Genomic DNA, 21,203 nt, shown 5'->3' on the forward strand with positions numbered 1-21,203 from the left:
TCAAATAGGAAAGAATAATGTTCCTCACATTTACCTTGGATTAGGAAAGAATTATATAACATTGTGCGAATGTGCACAAAACACTGTAGAACACGGGTGCACACACAGAGGCAAGAGTTGGGTGCACTCGGCCCTCACCATGTTTTGGTCTGCATACGTCAAACTTAATAGCTGATATCACTGTCCCACCCAACACCAAAATAATTTTGCGGACGCCCCTGCTGCAGAACATAAACATTAAACGGCTGGCATATGTAAGAAATCTACCGCTTTCAAACTTATAATAAAGTGTGTTGCAATACCAATGCTTTGTGAGGCATATTTTGGTTTTTCAGCATTTTGTTACAAATTTAAGATACGCTACCCTAGATTTAGTACACTGACTTTGCGTAACTTCGGTTCATTTGTTGCATTTGGGGCTTTTATTCGGGGTATGGGGGATGAGTAAGTGTACGATGAATGAAATATGATTTAGGAGCTACTTTGACCAGAAATAAATTTGTCATATTATTAAAAAAGTCTGAATTTGGAGGAAAGAGATAGGTTTTTCATTTTGGATCTGTAGCATTTCTCAGTTCAAGTTTGAAAACGGCAACACCATATATTTCTTGCATGACATTGGCTTACTGTTACAATCGAAATAATAACAAATTTGACTTTGAAATTATTTGGGGGGTGGGGGGTGGGGAGCGTGTGCATGGAGAACCACAATGGGCCGCTCATATGGCCTAGTAGTCAGAACCCCGGCTAAGTCATACCAAAGACTTTTAAAAAAAAGTGATACTTACAGCTGCCTCGTTAGGTGCCCAGCATTAAGAGGTTAGTATTAGGACTGGTCGGCCTGGCTTCAGGATAATGTGAATTGGTGGAACATCATGCTACATGTCTGCGGCATGATGCCCAAGTGCTAGACATCGCTATAAACTGCAACACTGCAGACATTTGACTGAGAAATTGTTAAAGCTACGTTAAAAATCCAAATCACACATACACAAATCACACAGAACCACAATGCTCACAAACTTTTAGTAGCCTTCTGAAATTCTTACGTGTATGATCGTGTTTTCCCCAGTTTAACACGGATAAACGAACGATCTGGCTTTCACAAATTTAATTTCGCGCTGATCGACGTAATCCGAGTTTACTCTGACCTTTGACACCCCATTTTTTATATTTGGAGATTTATGTTGGGGTGTCATCATCATCATCATCATTGGCGACTCGGTCTCGAAAGACCATGCGAATAGCGCCCTTGGGGTGTTGTCTGTCTCTGTTGGCAACGTCTGCTGTGGCTGTGCAGGCCTATACGTGAGTGACAGTCCCTACTGCAGTTGGTGCAGACATACTGGGAAGTCTGCGTTACTGTGGTTGTTGTTGCGTTCTTCTTTCTCTTACGTTTCTCTGCCGCCAACTGGCCTCTCCTCGCATCAGCGACTGATATGCCATTGTTTACCATCAGTCTCCAGGTGCCTCGGTCCTCAGCCAGCTCTTCCCAGCCATCGGGTGAAATGTTGCATGCCTTCATGTCCCTCTTGCACACATCTTTGAAACGGAGTGAGGGGCGTCCGACTCTTATCATGCCAGTGGCCAGCTGTCCATATAAGATGTCCTTTGGCAGCCTTCCATCCTCCATGCGTCGGACGTGACCCAGCCATCGAAGGCGGCGTTTAATTAGCAGGGAGTACATGCTGGGGATACTTGCACGCTGCAGGATCTCGCTGTGTGGAACACGGTCTCATAAATGCCCAAATATCAATAATGTGGTGGCAGGGGTAAGATAAAATTCGGATTATGATTGACCGAGCTATACTGTGTAATAAAAGAAAGTAGTGGCTAAAGATTACCGTCATCCACGTGGCCCAGAGTGGTCGATTAAGCGCCCGCCTTTACCAATCACTGGCATCTCACTTCTGTTCGTGTGGGTTCGAACCTCAAGCTCGGCCAAATTTGGTAGGTGAGTATGCCAGTATCTTCCCGTGGTAGGTGTTTCTTACCGGGATTTTCCTCCATCAGCAAGACTGGCTGTTATATAGCCTACCTGAGAAATGACGATAAAATCCCCAAATAACAACTGTCTTTCACACAAATCGTTTCACTCTGACTGGAAGAACATTAAGCACAGAAAGTAGTAATTCAAGTTTACTCTGACTGACCTAGCTATATTACAAACTAACGAAATGTGTTTCTTCAGATCAGTACTTAGTAAAAATAATCTTACCTCTGTATAATTAGTGCCCATCGAAATTAATCTGAAACTCCACAAACAAAATATAAAAAAGCGATAAAGGTGGGAAAATATAAGCGTTGCCATCAATCGAAATTAAATTACTCGGAATTACAGATTGAAATGGTCATCATCACTTAATTTGAATTTTCTGGTGCCCCTCTTTGGCTGATGCCCTAAGCACGTACTTAGTGTGCTTAATTGGTAATCTCTCACTGGCACTACGTAAAACATATTTCAAAGGCTTTACCTTTAATTTTGTTCAAGAAAAAGTATACTCCAGTTTTTATTCAGTATGTTTCCTCGTATACCCTTTTAGACTTCCATTTTGGTGATATGTTTTGCAACAAGCAAACAGGCTGGTTTGCACTGACTGACCTAGCTACATTAGCGAGTAGTGGCTATCTTTCCGTCAAAACACGCCCTTTCATGCTGATTGAGCTAGCTACATTATGTGTTAATTACTAAGAAATTGCTGAACGTAAGTATCCCTCTGCATTTTCACTGATTTACCTAGCTACACAACACAATAAACCGCTATCAGGCTGTTTCGTACTGATTTACCCGTCCACATTGTGTCCAAAAAAAGTAATGGTTGAAGTTTGGTGACCATGAACGCAACCTGCTTACAGTTGGGATGGTTAAAGACAGAAAATTTATTCATTTATTCTCTTATTATCTAGCATTATAGGAAAACGAGAAATTCAGATTACGTTACCTTTTGCAGTTTCTGAAGACAAATGTAAATTCTATGCTAGAAATCTTAATTGGAAAAATTACCACTCATTAGTTAAAATAAAAATGTAGTGCAGCTACCATCGCATCAACCGTTCATTCGACAATTTCGCAAGCGAGGGGTTAGTGGTCGGTCTCCAATATGAACTTCCGCACGCATAAGTACCGCTCGAACCGTGATGTCCTGAACCCTATTCCGATGAATTTCCTCTCCCGTCGTGCTATTGCAGTAGTACTGTTCCTTGATCCGTGTCACGCGCGTCAGTGCGGAACACGAAGTCTTTGGACAGATCCGGTAGACGAACAACAGCGTCGGATGTCAGCCTATCCTTCAATGTTAGGAAAACGCGCTCACAAGCATCCGTCCAAATAGCTTTACTCGGGGACCGTTTAATGGTAAAGTCAGATAATGGCTCCGCAACAGCACTGAAATTCGCCACATACTTCTAGTAATACCCAGCCAATCTCAGGAATGACCTCACCACACTTTTTGTGGTGGGTCGTGCAGTGTTTCTCAGCTGCTCCACCTTCCACTTTTCTGGGGACAACGTACCTTGACCCAGGGTGTGTCCCAATTATTCCAACGTCCGGAACCCAATGAAACGTTTGGAAGGCCGAACCGTCAATCCTACTTGACTTAGCCGTTCCAAAATGTGAATTACCAGAGTGACGTGCTCATCCCAAGTCTCTATGGCTAGCAAGAGATCATCCACGAAGTTGTAAAAATCCCTATCGCGCAAGGGTTCCAACACCCATTCTGGACTCCGAACAGCATGACTAACCATTGATAGGTCGCGTCGGGAGTAGCAAAAGCGAGCATTGACCTATCCTCCTCTCTTACAGGAATTTGCCAAAAGCCCTTGGACAAATATAACTTCGAAGAATATTTCGCTTTCGAGACAAAAGCGAAAATATGTTCTGGGTCAGGTAGCATTTCGACTTGAAATTTCGTCACCTGATTCACCTTTCAGTAGTTGACTCAAAACCGATTAGTGACATCCTTCTTCTGCACGAAGACTACAGGAGAACTGTACAGAGATCTGCTGAATCTCTTCTCTTACCACTTGTCGTTTAGCATGGGGCAAAGGGTAGGGTTTCCGCTGTACTGGCCGGTCGTCCACCAGTTTTAACCCGAACTCGGCAAGTGACTTTCTCTCGGATATTTCCGTAAGCACATCGTAATACCCCGTCAGCAACGTATCTATCTCTTCTCGCTGATCCGCAGTCAACATTGGGTCTCACTCCACGTCGGAGGAGGTCTCAGCCCTGGTTAATGGACAGCTCGGGAAGGTGTTTGTACCTTTTGTGTCGCCTTCGATGTCCCCGGTGATGATCGTGGCGACGACACACTAGCTGGCGGTGTCTCTTTCTCTGTATATTTCAAGTAGATTAGCATGAAACAGCTTCTCCTTAGTCGGTAGTCGTATCCGATAGGTTTGACCCGCGACCAGCAACAACAACTTATCCCCTACTTCATGCTGGCCTGGTTTCGTGTGCTTGTTATAATACTTCGCCTGACGCGACTTCGCTCGCTTTAGGTTCTGCTGTGCGAGAGTAGAAACTTCTTCTAGATTGTTTCGTAGTACGTACCTCTTCGACAGTGTGATCGTCCGTCCACATATGTGTCAGGACGGTGTTGGGACCACGTATGGTCCTCCCACACAAGAATTCAAAGGGATTAAACCCTAAACTCGATTGTGGTACTTCCCGATAAGCAGAAAGCATGGCAGGAATATATCGATCCTAAGTTTTGGTACGGCATTTACACAGCATCTTAAGCATTTTTTCAGAGTCCAGTTAAGCCGATCGACCAGGTCGTTACATTGGGGGTGATACGGTGTAGTCGTTATGTGCCTAATTGACATCAGTCGGTTCACCTCATTGATCATGCGACTCGTGAATTGTGTCCAATGGTCGGTCAGAATCTCGTCGGACACACCGACTCTTGACCAAATCTCAAGCAGCGCTAAAGTGACGGTTTCCAAATCAAGATTACACAACGCGACAGCCTCCGGATATCGTGCAGGTTACGACCGTTAAAATATACCAATTGCCAAGCGACCGAATCTACGACCGTTAAAATATACCGATTGCCTAGCGACAACTCGGGTTTCATCAGACCGATGAAATCCATCGCGACGCGTCAAAATGGCTCATCGACAAGGGGTGTACTTACCAAGAGGACGGATCGTTGATCTGACGACTCTTGGACCTGGTTTCCACAGCACGCACAAGCGTCGGTGTGCAGGTTTTTGGGGTTTGGTTACGGAAACACATAACGACATCTCAGTATGACGTCATGTGATAGCCCATCCAAGCACGCAGCTTCATTTTCTCTTTCACGTACGGTGAATCGAGGTCAATGACAGTCACTAGCAACGAGTCACGTGCGTTGTTCGCGTACTGGACCTCGATTACCTCGCCTGTGTGGTCCCCAGGCTTCCCGTATTTCTCGTCAACAAGGGAGGGAACGCTACACCCGGTGTCGAACCTTTTCCGTCGACCGTTGCGGACGCGAGGTTTGCTGACTTACAGCTTGCCTCCGGCTCGTACTTCTTCTTAACGACGGCATTCACCTGGGTCTGCCTGCCCTCGGGACAGTCTTTGCACAATACCCCGGGCGCTTACAGTTTTAGTACGTCGGCGGCCATCTCAGTCCTGCAAGGCCAGTTTTCGTGGGTGTGGCCTGTCCTGGTCTGTAGGTGGCATCCTTACATGTATAGCCCTTCCGACCTTCCCGTCGCCCTGACGGTTACGAACAGCCAGCTCTCCCTCAACCACAAGGTTCGACCCAGCGGGTAGGGGTCGGTCAGTACCCCGTAACCTCCACTCTTCGAGTGTGCCTGCTTGTATCTCTCCGCCATGCTGACAATCTCTTCGAGAGTCCGGTGTTCTCTCTCCACTAGGAATACTATCAACTCGCGACGGCAAGTATATACTCGCTTAGCCCGTCGTACGATAGTTCGACTTCTGCCATCTCTATCCACTTCTCAAATAACCTTCAAACACAGGTATGAAATTGAGAGTGGGTTTCCGTTCCCTTTTTTGTCGATTCCCAATAAAGTTTGCGGTACATTTCTGTGGTCAGCCAATAATGGCAAAGAATAGCCTTCTTGAGCAAGTTAAAGTCGACCGTTTCTTCAGAGGCTAAGTTATGGGAAATTACGCGAGATGTACCTTGCAAAAAAGCCGAGACGTTAATGACCCAATTTAGCTCGGGAATTATATGAACTGACGCGACTTTCTCAAACTGCATGAGGAAATCATCAATGGACTCTTCTTTGTCGTTGAATCGCGACGTACTTATATGTACGATTCTGTGGTTGATAATCGTTCGTATGCTCCCTCCAGAACTTGTACTGAACTCGTACCTGTCGGCGGTCCTAGCTTCTACCCTTAATATCTCCATTTCAAGAGCATTTACGAGTTCTCTTTCTTTCGCGATCGCTGATATCCTGACCAGTTTCAGCTCTTTATGTGTCTCTCTTTCCGCTGTTATCCTGGCCAGCACCTTCTGGATAAAATGGGACTAATCGACAGTTGTATTGAGTTAATATAAAGACGATTAAATTGGGTTAATATAGAGATGATTAAATTGCATTACTATAAAACGGTTAAATTGGTTTTAATTTGCAAACGATTAAATTGGTATCATATAGAGCCTATTAAATTGAATTAATATGGATAAAATTGAGTTAATATGGAGAGGATTAATTTAGGTTAAGTTAGGTTAATATATAGAGGATACAGTTAGGTTAATAAGGAAATGGTTTGCAAAATCATGTTTAAATAATAACATGATAATATTCGACTTATCATGAAGACGTTTTGCACGATTTGTCAAACATATATTGTGTACAACACGATTCATAAGGCTTCAATTGACTTTAGCGTTATGTCATCTGATGCCACTGCTACGATTAGTTTGGGTTCTGCACGAGCACGAATGTCGGCTTCAGCAGGGATCATGTATCGAGTTGCTGCGCGCTTTCCTTGTGTTTCAATCAAGAGTTGTTCCGTTCTTCACTTTTCTATAGTCGGTGCACATGCGGAAAGTGTACTAGGTTATATAAAATCATTCTTCATCAATAAATGAATTTCATTTTCCGACATTCCTGTTTGAGTGGGTTCATCTTGTACGGATACTGTTTCATAGGTATGGAATCTACATCTTCAGCGTCATGTTAGACAAGTGATCATATTCAATAATTCACAGCTGCAGATGTGAAAGCTTATGGGATAGATTATTCAATATTGCTGGATTCCGAAACTTGGTTAGAATAAAGTCATTACAGTTTTATTTCATTTCATCGCTTAAAAGCTCACATGTGGGACAGGAAAATGCCTGGAAGACTAGCGGATACATTTTTTACAAAATAAATATACCCACGAATATCAATGTTTGACGCAATGGCTGAAACCCATATTCTCATATAAAAATATATATCTTTTAAAAATTGATATCACTGTAACAAATCGGATAAATAGTTTGTCGTTTGTTAAAGTTTAGTGATGGTATGCAGTGGCGTAGGTATGAAATTTGGGCACCTTGTAAACCTTACCTAATGGCCCCTGCCTAATATATTGTGTAGAAACAAAATAATTCGTGGGACCCTGTGGTTTTGCACATTCCTGCTATATGACAGCTACGCCCCTTATGTTATGCAAGAACCAGATTAAATGATTACCGTATTTGTTAAGAACGAATAGATGGAATCTATGGTAGCGTATAAGAGTCCAAATGTGAAGCATGCAAATGAGGCTTGGTTTATAGTGGCCTTCGGAATTGACAGGCGTTGACTTTAAAACATTATCGTAAAAAGATTTATTGCTTCTGTTGGAACACCCAGATTTGTTTAAATAGTTTGTGGTCTACATTCATTTTCATGCTTATGTTGGTGGGCCCAACCTCACGGACAATCATGTCGCCACTCCCTTATCACAGATGCATTCTTTAATTCTCTCAGAAAAGTTTTTGTAGTCAGAGCGAACATTTGTCACAATGAGGGATATATGGAAGTTTCATCCATTTGCAAGTTGATGCAACATATATATAAATTTCCCAACATTATGACAAATATATGCCATCGTAACAACATTTATGTTTTATCATCGCGATATCACAGTAACTCCATTTGCATAAACTGGAATCTACACGGCTTTTGTTTATCGATTGTTTCCCGCAGTCATCCGATTAAAACTGGAAATTAAATGCATTTTAATATAGAGCAAAGAACAACAAATAGACACATGCATAATATTATGAAAGTCATGGTATTTATTTACTTACCTTTCAAAGTAAAAGCCTGCATGGAGATCTGAGTTTCTTTAGAGGTATGTTACTATAACAGTAAAAAAATCGGCAGACAATATGTTCGAAGAAAGAAATCATTATAAGAGAAGTGACATGCGAAACGTTGGAACAAAACAAAACAAATACACTGGTAATGAGGCTGGAGTATACCCTTGATTGCTAGATCGCAGATAATGAGGCTGGAATATACCCTTGATTGCTAGATCGCAGATAATGAGGCTGGAATATACCCTTGATTGCTAGATTGCAGATAATGAGGCTGGGATATACCCTTGATTGCTAGATCGCAGATAATGAGGCTGGAATATACCCTTGATTGCTAGATCGCAGATAATGAGGCTGGAATATACCCTTGATTGCTAGATCACAAATAATGAGGCTGGAATATACCCTTGATTGCTAGATCGCAGGTAATGAGGCTGGAATATACCCTTGATTGCTAGATCGCAGATAATGAGGCTGGAATATACCCTTGATTGCTAGATCACAAATAATGAGGCTGGAATATACCCTTGATTGCTAGATCGTAGATAATGAGGCTGGGATATACCCTTGATTGCTAGATAGCAGAGTAAATATATGAAGTATGGGAGCGTACTTATGCAGACAAATCAATATTGTTTTTACTGTCATTTTATAAAGCTCGTGATTATAGATATGAAGGCGCTAGCGATCGATAATGTCGATACAAATTTGCAGATTTCGATTCATTTTTAATGAAAACAACGTGTTGTACATTTAATATTTAGGAGCAGGTGCTGTTCTATGCAGATTTTCTTCTTCAAGTAGTTTGCGTCTTCTCAGCTACGTATTGTATTGTATATGCGAAGTAGTAGCAGTAAGTAGAAATGCATTATTCACTAATAAATTATAGTTTTGTTTGCTGAAAGGAAAACATAGAGATATATTGGGGAATTATGGGTAAATCCAATGGGAGATATATACGGAGAGGAAAATTGCAGGTGCTGCATAGTACATTCAATAATTACGTCAGTATTTTTCAGACAAATTATGGAGACTACATTAAAAAATCTAGCACCAGTCTAGGAAACGATCTTAGTAAATTCATTTCTGGTAATTGAGAATTTGCAAGACAAGAATATTTGTATATATTTAATCTGAGATTAGGTTTGATCGCACATTTAGGTTTCTCTTTACAGACGTTATATTTTATACTTGCCCTTCCTAAATTAATAAAATAATCATATTTCCTAAATGGTAACAACAATTATTTCGAGATAGGATATCACTACCTGCATCTTTTATCTGTATTTGTAAGTGTTGATTTTGAAAGATTTAAATAATCTAATACTAAATATAACATAAAGTTTGAAGTGGATCGGTGCTCATGCTTCGATTAATTCTTAAGTTTAATGAGTCCTGAGACTTCTTTAAATTATTATCGTAACAAACAAACATTTGTCATTTTAGGACAATTTTACCTGTTTAAAAGAATTCCTTTAACAAGATAGTCTAATCTGCAGCTACCAGTTGATACATATTTATGAAAGTACTCATGACGCGTTCCTCACTTACGTAATCTATAACTCCCAATATTAATTACTATTTCTACGAATTCTGTATGGTGTTTTGCTGAAATTATGTAGCCTGTCTTGTAATAGACTGATTTAATCGTGCAACATCCGCATTTTCATGACACTACCCTTACCTTATTCAAACACTGGTTACAAATACGTCATTTTTGCTTTGCCTTTGAAGCAGTACATGTCCGCTTTCATTGCAAATAGTTCCTATGCTGACGGCTGTGTTGGTTAATACCCATAGCAACTTGTATTAAAACATGTCAAGACCATATTTGTTGAAAATCGATTTTCAAAAAAAATAAAAAATAAAAAAAAAAAAAAAAATACAACTGTAATTTACCTTACATGCATATTTGATTCGTAATGCTCTTCAAATGAATTAAATTAGGCTATTGCATATTTTTACTGTTTCTTTGGAAAAAGGTAATTAGAGAACATTAAAATAAAAGCGACAAGTAAAGGCACATACGTTGTATCGCTTAAATTAATAATGCCTTTCACATCTTATCATCATAATTTCTATTCATTATTAGCTTGTATTTCAACCGAAATATTGATGATAACCACAATACTGATACTACTGCTAAAAATAAATAAATAAATAAATAAATAAATAAATAAATAAATAAAGATAATAGTCTAGTTCTTTAGTGCATTTTTAAAAATGATTAAAGTGATAAGAGCTGTACATAGCCTTTCGCAACGGATATCATACAAAAAAAAAAAAACGAAAATGTGTTACAGTTGTTTTTCGTAGTATGCTAATAAAATGCTAGAGTGAAAAAAATCAGAAACCCGTAGCCAGACTGATGAAAATAGTGTCAAATATGATCCATTAAATTTTGTCAAATGTATTAGTGACGTCAGGGACACATAATCGTTCTCTCTCTGACTTATAAGGTGATCATTGTCCTACCACATTATTAAAGTCAACATACCTCTGCTCTTAAAAGTGAAGAATACTCAAATAATAACTTATGTCCAATTGTTAGTTTTGTAACGTGTTTTGTTTAATATTTAAATATAGCAACTACCACAGCTAAAATGTGTGTGTGTGTGTGTGTGTGTGTGTGTGTGTTTGTGTGTGTGTGTGTGTGTGTGTGTGTTGGATTTAACGTAGCTTTAATAACTTTTCAGTCATATCACTACGATGTCTGCAGTTTATAGTGATGTCTAGCACTAGGTCATCATGCCGCAAACATGTAGCACGATGTCCCACCCAGTCACATTATCCCGACCCCAAGGCTCACCGGTCTTAACACCAACCTCTTAATGCTGAGCGCCAAGCGAGGCAGCTGTTAGTACCATATTTTAAATATTTCTTTGGTATGAGAGAACGGCCGGGATTCGAATCCGCGACCTTCCGCATCCGAGGCGAACGCTCTGAACACTAGGCCACCGAAGCATTTCCTCGCAAAAATATAAGACTTAAACATATATCAATAGAAATTATAATTAAATCCATTGTATTTTCTGCACTGCATTTGTTTAAAGTCAGTTGAAACCATCAGTCAGAAGATTTGTATCTCTTCCACGTCTATCACACGTGTCAGTTCTCTCCTAACCCACACTATCTGGAATCATAGAGGAGTGTTTTGTTTCTTGATAGTCAGTAAGAATCAGAACGTTTACAATGCATTATTGTGGCATTATCCTCGTAAGTAACCGTTTATTTGTTTGTTTGAAGCTCAAACTATTGTAATAACTAAAAAACAAAATTATTTATCAGCATTAATACTTCCATCAAAAAAATGTAATCTTTATGAAATATTGTTGCATTTTAATGTGTGCCTTTTAATATCGAATTAATTGTTAAAGGAACTACAGTATATGAAATCACATGCTAAAATGTTACAATTATCGTCAGTAGCATTTGCGTTTATACACACGCAATTAAGTCTATATTTATCCCGTATTAAATATTTAGGCATTAATATGACACGTTTGAAAGCGTTTGAACCTTACTGGTTCTGTTTATCTTTTGAAATATATACTTTAAGCAAATCTAAGTATCTCTCCTGTGATCGTGACGGCGACTATATTTTCTATACCCACCCACCCCCGTCCCAGCGAAACATACACAACAACAACTATTACATCTTCCCAATCCAAACAAGAACAACCTAAAACTCCACCCCACCCCACAGCAATTAAGACTGTAATCTCCTTCTCAAAAAGAGTTATATAATAAGTGCCACCCCCACCCCACCGAAATGTTATTCTCGTCTGCCATAAAACCTGAAGTAGATTATGACATATTCAAACCATCTAGAATGGCCCAACAATAAAAAGAATTTTCAAATTATATATTATTATAATATCGGATTAGGACATTTGTTCTGGTTACATAGTGTTTCAAACATTATGCATATTTTACTTAAATTTATAAACAAAATAAAATATTTGCAGCAATAGATATACGTACAAGAGTAAACACTAGTTTTAAAAATTGTACACCTTCGATAACGTTTGAAAATTCAGCAAACACTCAGTAATACCTACCATCAGATTTACATACGTGCTTCTGGACAGTTGCACATAAATGGAATATGTATTACATGTACTGAAGCTTTTTCTAAAGCCATACTATAATGGAATATCTATTGCATTATTGTTTACTTCCGATCTATACAGCTGCTTGTTCAATAAAAGATCTGAATATTTTGCACGCTGCATGTATTAGAGACATACCTGCATAATTGCAAAGGCCATTCATGAGGCCATTTATGATAGCTGTTTCGAAGTGGTTCAGTGCTAAATAAAGATGATAGAGAACGCAGTAAAGAAGGGAACGCATGTTACGCAGATGTGGGGAGGTTGAAAAGGACAATGACACTCTCAAAACAGTAAAGGAACGCCATTCCCAAACGTTCCCACAGTGTCACACCTCTGCTATCTGCGAACGTTCCCTGTTTTAAAGAGCACACTAACAAGTGAAACAAGCAAAGTCAAGTGGTATAAAATGATTGGAACCTTGTCGGGGCATAGAGATTTTATTTTTCAAACAGCGAATGCAATCGTTTGTTTCTTGATTTATGATTCGTTGATTCAATTTAAAATCATCGTTCTTATTTCTAGCAGCTGCCTCATCGTCAGACACATGTTCATCTATGTTAGAAAGAAACAAAAATAATCTAACGAATAAATCCTTGAAACTTTAGATTCCCTTACATTTACCCTGCTATAGCCGTATTCCTGTAACGCTTACAAGAATACTTTGGGGTAATTTCTCCATTGTGCTGGTTTATCAATCAATGACATAATAAAAACATTTTCGATTGTCACAATATGTTAAATGAGCTTTTAATGTGAAATAATGCGTCTAGATGAAAAAATATTTTTTGCATATATACATTATCTTACAAGTTAAAATTTTACCTGTATAGCTTTATCACAGTCTTGTAACCTTAGCAGTAAATGTGGTAACGTCTGTAGCTGCATTTCAACACAAATATATGTACACGAAGACATAAATGTCTGTCTTAGACATTCAATGATGTTTAAATCAGTTACGTCTTGGTCATGTTCACTAAATATCTGCTAAAATGTTGTCGAAATGATCCGCAATTGTATATTTCAATCGAAGAAACATTGCCTTTCATTATCGCGATCATTTTCATCGTCCTCATAGTCGTTGCTAACACCATTGTCACTGATATATTCATTATATATATAATTCCTCGTATTCTGATTTATGTTACTACAATGAATTAATGTATCGGCTATTTGCATTCTTTGATAGATCGGAAAATGGCAGGACTCGTGTATGTCATCAATGCGAAAGTTTATTCTAAAGGAAAAAAAAACACAGTACAGACCACAAACATTATCCGCTATACTGAAGCGATTGTTTGTCCTGCATGTTAATTTCGATTCGTGTCATTTAAAATCGTACCATTAAGTACATGCATATTAAATATTGTGCGCATTTGTACAAAAGTCAAGTCAAAATTGTTGTTTGTTTGATAGTCTGAATTATTACTTGACAGAGACAAGTTACCGCCATCATACACGTCATCTTCATTTGAAACATTAACTAATGTATCATCAGGTATGAAATCAAAATACTCTTTGATACCATCATTAAAATCTCCCAAAAGGATCAAAGCAGCCACATGATATATCGATTTTATTCTTTCTAATTATTCAATTGATAAATCAATTCCATTTTTTAGACTCGTCAGAAATTGACCATCGCTCCGACAAATTATCATCAACTGTAAGAATTATCTCTTTGATATCAGAAGAAATAAACAATACAATACAATCTTACTTATTACTGCATATTCTTGACATATTTGGTGGTTGACATTAGCATTGATTCAGATGCAGCATGATGTTCAAAAGTGTTATAAAGTGTCCGTCGACGCGACAGAACAATTAGTCATGAAAAATAATAATTCATTCACAATATTAGTAGAAAAAATTATTTTTTCAACTAAAATGCAAATTGTAGATTAACTGATTAATGTTCATATCTAGACGGTTCAAAATATTTGAAAACTTAACACATTATATATCTCGGTCACAGATAGTGACTCTGGTAATGCAGAAAGAGTTACAAACTTCGGCTCATAGATTCGTAAATAATGTTTAATCAATGAACGTACGTCATGCTCGTAATCATGGAAGTGACGAATACATTATTTTACGACAATAGTTGGAAACCTTATTCAGTTGCTCCTTTAGAAAATAAAAATGCCCCCCCCCCCCCGGACAAACAAAAAACCCCCAAAAGATACAAAACAATGATTGTTCTCTTTCATAATGTAATATTAAAAGCAACATCGGTACAACGTTGATTAAAAGTCATATATTATCACAGTAAAATGAAACGATTAGTCGTACAAACTGTTTTAATCAATGCACACAGTTGTTAAAACTGTTAAAATCAATGTACATAGTTGTACAAACTGTTATAATCGATGCAAATAGTTGTAGAAACTGTTATAATCGATGCACATAGTTGTACAAACTGTTGTAATTATGGTTCCTTGGTAATTTGTTAATTTTATCAGACTAGTGTACATTGAGGTTACGTCCGTATGTAACGTTGTAGCATTATCTGAAACATTATTTCTCCACATAATCAAATCGGAATCTTACGGCAACGTTGTAAAAACGTGATGTGATACCTTGGTTATCTTGTCTAAATAATAAAATACTATCATAAAATCATTTGACAGTTGGTGTCAAATTAATTACAACAGACTTAAGTCTGGGTTGATACAATACAGTGTTTCATATATGGTTTGGTTATCAATGCCTGCTACATATCAATGGTTTTGCTTTTCTTATCTTCTATAAACATGTTTATATAAGATGTAATTATTCATCCGATATTCTGAAATGTCGACATGAATATAAATGTTAAAATTCATCTCACTTAGTACTTGCAATAACCATTTCTCTGCACTCTACTATGCTACATTTGGAACAAGTACTAAGTTAGTATAGGTCATTAGGCGTGCTGATAACACACTAACGTGTGACAAAGTTAACCAACACGCGTTCTTCATATTTGCTGACATGAACTGGTCTTTACTGGTTAAATTGGTATTAATATCATTGCTGACCTTCAGAATACGACGAAAGTAACAGACACAAACAGGAAAAACATAAGACAAGCAAAAACATATTAGGTGACTATGAATGTGAATTACGTCACATACCAATGAAAGATAACATAGTTTATAAATTATGTGGCTGTAAGAATATTTCCGAAATAATTTATGTTTCGATATAGCTCATTAGCATTGTAAAGTAAATGGCTTCAATGTGTTTTCTTGTCTCCTGTTGTGCTTCATTGCGCGGTATTTATTGTTGTTTTTGACCTTTGTGAAAGTTGTTAAGTAAGGCTCAATATAGGACTGGTGAATTTAGTCTCTGCTTTGTGAATTTGAATGGTCATTTCAATCAAACATAAAATAACCATCTGAAAAATCTTTTCTTCAAGAACGTGTGCTGTATATATATATATATATATATATATATATATATATATATATATATATATAGAGAGAGAGAGAGAGAGAGAGAGAGAGAGAGAGAGAGAGTAGGCTTTGCTCCTGAATCGTTCTGTCCTAACTGTATTGAGAAATGAAGGCCATTGTACAGTGTCACACACAAGTAGGTAAACCATGATGCATATATGTATAACTTTTTAGCATATATATATATATATATATATATATATATATATATATATATATATATATATATATATATATATATATATATAATGCAGTAGTCAACATGAAAATTATGTCCAGTAATATTCCCATAGAACAGAATTATTATATTCAGTGGTTATATAAGGTACGGCGACCATACAATATAAATTTGGTATGCAAAACGAAGAACTTATAACATAGGCACGTATATCTATAAGAAGAATGTATTCGAATCAATTGATCAACTGGCATGGTCGAAAACAAGGACAGAGGTGAACTATCAATTGCTTACCAAGGATAAATTGAACAACGCCTAAATGAAAACCCCTCCCCCAAAAATAATCATTCGACCCGCAATCGAACGCATGACTCTTTGTCGGGTTGGGTGAACCAAGAATGTTTTTCATGAGTGCCAAAACCGTGGTTTCCATCCTTGCAAAGATTATTATGAACTAATATAGGAAAGTTAAAATACAGCATGGGCCTTGGCTATTTTAAATGAGCAAAATAGAGATGAAGATGTTTTTAAAAGATTAAAATTCACAAGATTCGCTATCTGTATTGGAATATAACAGTTACTTTTTGTGCAGTCGGTCGTACATGAAAAGAAACAAAGTAACATATTAGCTTTACCACTTTATCTTTGATTATTGATAAATACCAGTATGAAATCCAGTGCAAAACCGTCAATAACTTACTGAATACTTGATAGAAATCCTCTATGAAAGAAGATAAATTATTATAGATTACGTTACTGGGAAGTAAATGCAAAGGGACATTTATGTCTGTTTACATTTTAAAAAAAGGTTTGAGCAGTGTGTGTGTGTGTGTGTGTGTGTGTGTGTGTGATTTGGAATTTTAAAGTAGCTATAACAATTTTTCAGTCATATCACTACATTGTCTGCAGTGTGGCAGTTTATAGTGATGATCTATTTTGTTGGGATGCACATATTTTATGTTCAGAAATTATGATATATATCGACGCCTTGTTCAACTAATCAACCTGTTAGATGACGTACATACAATTTCTCCGAGGACAATCAAAATTTTGAAGACAGAATAAATAATTGCAAAATCCACCCCACCAATTACGCACGGAATAACATTCCATAAACGTGGTTTTGTGTTCTTCAGAAAGAATGTTCTCCAATTTTTCCTTCTTAACTACTTCATGCCTTTTATAAATGTATAATCTATGGTCTCCAAAAGATGGGCTCCCGCACATATGGACCGGGGTGGGGGGACGCACTTGCACCCTTCCTGGTTTCACATCCGTTAATCTTATTAGCTGAGAACTACATTATTGACCCTTCCCCCCCCCCCCCGAAAACAAAAATGTCGGGCGCCCCTGCCCAGAAATATACATTAATTGTGATAAAGGTTTTTTTTCTTGCAAATTTTTTTTTAATACAGTGAATCGATTACTTTGTATCTATGTCCTAGACTATGCAAGGATTTGACAAGGATTCCTTAATTCAACAAAACAACTGACCCGTAAAACCTATTAAAAGCAAATCAGATTTTCAAAGAATGAGAAATAACCATGTGTTTTGAGTCTATTTTACGCATATCTGGAGCGCAGTCCATACCTAGCTATTGTATCTGGAACACTGTGGTTTCCCCGATGTAAGTGGTGTGATAAGTGGAGTGACACAGTCTATACCTCTGACCTTTCATTGAAATAGTTGTTAGGACTTGGTATAACTGATAAGTGGAAATAGCATTGTTGTTGTTATTCATTGATGAGATAATTCAGAGATACTATAAAGGTTGAATGCGATTCATTCTGTCGAGTAAACTGGGTCCCTAATGAATACTCATCGAAATGCCAGACAGACAGGTAATTCTAGTTAGGTTCGAATTTGTTATTATTTTCTCCACTTGTACATAATAAGAGCAGGATGCAAATCAATGCTAGCCGAAAAGTAATACAAAATCAATTCACCAGTTTTCATGGTTGTAGTTTCCTTTTTCTTATTACATACCGATTTAATCATCCACGCTTGATCTGGTGTTTGATACAGCTATTCAATTCTTATATCCGTATCACACCCTGATTTGAGCTACGTATGTGCTTCTTTGAGATCCGCTGGTTGACAATTTTAGAAGCGAACTTTAAGTAACCAGATATTGTATATGGCAAATGCATGACCTTTCTGAGTGTTGTACGTTATATTTCCTGACAAGATCAAACGTTAAAGGCGAGATATACTCCCACAAATTCAAAACAATGTTTTTAATATAAAAAATAATATTTTATACGAAAATTGTTTTTAATTATATCTATACTGAGTGCTTACCTTTTGTCCGTGATTGTGAGTTGTGCCTACCAGATTTGTATCATGCTTTAAGATGTTAAATGTTGACTCGAATTTGCGATTATGGCCTAACTTTCTTGAAAAGTTATTGGGGTGGTTTTTTGTGTCGAAAATAATGCTGTGTCACGGGTTAATTGGAATATGTTAAAATAATTTGGTAAACAATTATTAATTTATGTTTGGTATCAGTCTTTGGTAATCTATGATCAGAGTTTGCAGCTGTGTTCAGATATAATTTGAGAAGAATTATTAATTTCAACTTTTCACGTAAATTACAAAGTGTTCGTTGAAGGTTTGGACGAAAACACTACTTTGGGATTAGTTGTGACTTAGTCAAAGACATTCTGGATTTTATCATTGGGATGCATGAAGACATTCAATATTATATGAACTGTCACAATTCTGTGGTCTTAAACCATGCACCCGAGAGAAGCAAAACAAGCATGTTTGGTAACATCAACAAATGATTTATGTGTCTTGAATACATTGTGAAAATTCAACAGACACTGTATTGTGAATTAAATCCCCCAAAAATCTAAATGTTCAATAACAAGTAAAAAGGTATTAATAATTGTTCTTTTTATTTCTGGGAAAATTAGGCGATACATGCCAGATGTAGTATTTAGATTGTGTGCATTTTTCACTGTGCTAAATGATATATACGGTAGATGTCAGATTAATAATTCACCAACTGGAACTGAATAATATACATTTTGTACGAATATGTATGCAACGCGCTCAGTGCCTTTCCCCATCTTTTGTGTTCATCATTAACGTGTTTTTATCTCCTCCTAATGGCTGCTTGCTATGTGTTTACTTTAAGCTAATAATGCTTGTATAGATAGTTGAATCAGAAAAGGATTTTCCACATTTTATGCATGAAAACCTTCAACAGAAATACATAATTTGTTTATTAAAGGGACACAACCAGCTGATGGTCTCTGGGAAATTAATTATAATTCCACTGGAAGCCGATCTTCAACATCGTATAAAACGAAACAGATTCACCCGCTGATATAGATATGTAAACGACTCATATGTACAAATGGAACAAGTAAATGGCCCCAACATGATGTCAGTGAATATCTTGTTAATAAAAAATTAAAATGTATAAAGTACATGAAAGGAAATACAATATTCATAGACATATGAAAAATCTGATTTGTTTGCTAGTCACAATGCTCATAGAGAAGATAGCTTGAATATAATTAAACTACTTTCAAGCAAAACACACTATCAAGGGAACAAAACAGATTTTAATGATGACAACGACGATGATGATAATGATAAATGATAATGATAAATACATCTTATATGTCAACTGTGTTTCCTTTTCCCATGAAACGATCACCCAGAATTCCGGGAATGGTTTTGAAATATGTGTTGGACGAATGGTTCCTTTCCGTTTTTCCCACAACACTATCATGTATATTTAATCAACTTTTTATTTTTAGGCAACAGAGGAAACGAGTTTGTCCTAGCATCTGTCAGGGATTTTCATGGACCATTCGACGTGAAACTATTTGTTTCTTCAGCTGAAAACGCGTCTGTTAGTGTTGAATCCCATGCCAATGACTTTAGAGTGATGTCTGTCATTACTAATAGAGGAACACAAGAGATCACTATCGACCGAAGCATTGAGCAGCCTGATACCGGTAGCAGTAACAAATACATCCTAATTCTTTCTTCGTCTCAAATAGCTGTTCATGGCTTGCGCGATCCTTTTAACTATTTAGCAGAGGCTTTTACAGCATTGCCGATCGAATCGTTATCTAGAACGTACGTTGTACCATCTTACAGTCCATGGTATCCTCTCTACGTTGTTATAGCTAGCGTCCATGAAGGTACATCAGTTTCTATAATATTAAAAATCGATGGTGACTTGACAATTGGAAACAGTGTTTATAAAAATGGAGACACAGTGCATGTGCTTCTTGAAAGACTGCAAACATTTTTGATACAACATTTATCAGACTTATCAGGAACGATCATAAAGAGCAACAAGCCAATCTCAGTTTTATCTGGTGGAGATGTTAAAATTCCGACAGATTCAAGTGATTTGGATATATTGCTTTCTCAGCTTTTTCCAGTTGAACACTGGGATACAGAATTCATTGTTCCTCCTTTATACCCGCGTTCTGACTCACTGATGAGGATATAAGCTTTTCATCCAAATACCAGTGTTTCTATCAGAAACGAAACTCATTCTAAAACGTACAGTCTTGCAGGAGGAAATTACTTGGAAGAGTTAATAGGAACAGGACCCGTTGCAGTGAACAGCAGTCGACCAGTCAGTGTGGTTTAGTACTCCTTCAGTGAGTTGCATGACTCATCATCACATGGCGACCCTGTAATGATGGTTATACCCGGGATACACCAGTTTTCATCAGATTACCTGTTTCCCACAAAAACGGTTCACACTGAAATCAAGCATTACGTATCAGTTATTATTAAAGGTAATGAGTTTGACGGACTTCGATTAGATGGGAAATTATGGGTCGACAGAAAATATCATGTGCACTTCAATGGAGAAGATTACATAGTTGCTGTCCAAGAAGTGATAGGGCCATTTCATAGTCTAGCACATACCGATTCCATATCAAGTTCGGCGCTCTTGTCTACGGATTTGGTCTATTTTTTGGATATGGGTATCCAGCCGGATTCGAATTCAACGAAATAGGTACGTAGCACTGTATAAAAGTAATTGCAAAACTAAATTAGTTATTTATCAGTTTGACTGGAATATAACTCATGTTCTTAGGTTACTGCAAGAAAGACAAGGTGATCTATATATCTCTCTGGAGACGTTTGTATTAGAAATTGAGAAAATAATGACTATGAATCCTCTTAAGTATTTCAATCGTCGTAGCTGTTTTCTCCTGAAATGAACAACTC

At 37.5% G+C, this 21,203-nt stretch overlaps 1 protein-coding gene across 1 annotated transcript; it reads left to right on the forward strand.

The window, feature by feature from the left end:
- Positions 1 to 20,223: 20,223 nt before the first annotated feature.
- On the forward strand, positions 20,224 to 20,988 carry LOC149790296 (uncharacterized; the record flags this gene model as incomplete). The annotated part of the gene is made up of 2 exons (XM_089973192.1): positions 20,224 to 20,397; positions 20,614 to 20,988. Coding segments are annotated over 2 exons (549 nt in total), but the record flags the coding sequence as incomplete, so codon positions are not given.
- Between the last annotated feature and the right edge of the window lie 215 nt (positions 20,989 to 21,203).

This window comes from Sinohyriopsis cumingii, chromosome 10 (genome assembly GCF_028554795.1).
Source record: "Sinohyriopsis cumingii isolate HCF-2022 chromosome 10, ASM2855479v2, whole genome shotgun sequence".
Lineage (NCBI taxonomy): Eukaryota > Metazoa > Mollusca > Bivalvia > Unionida > Unionidae > Sinohyriopsis > Sinohyriopsis cumingii.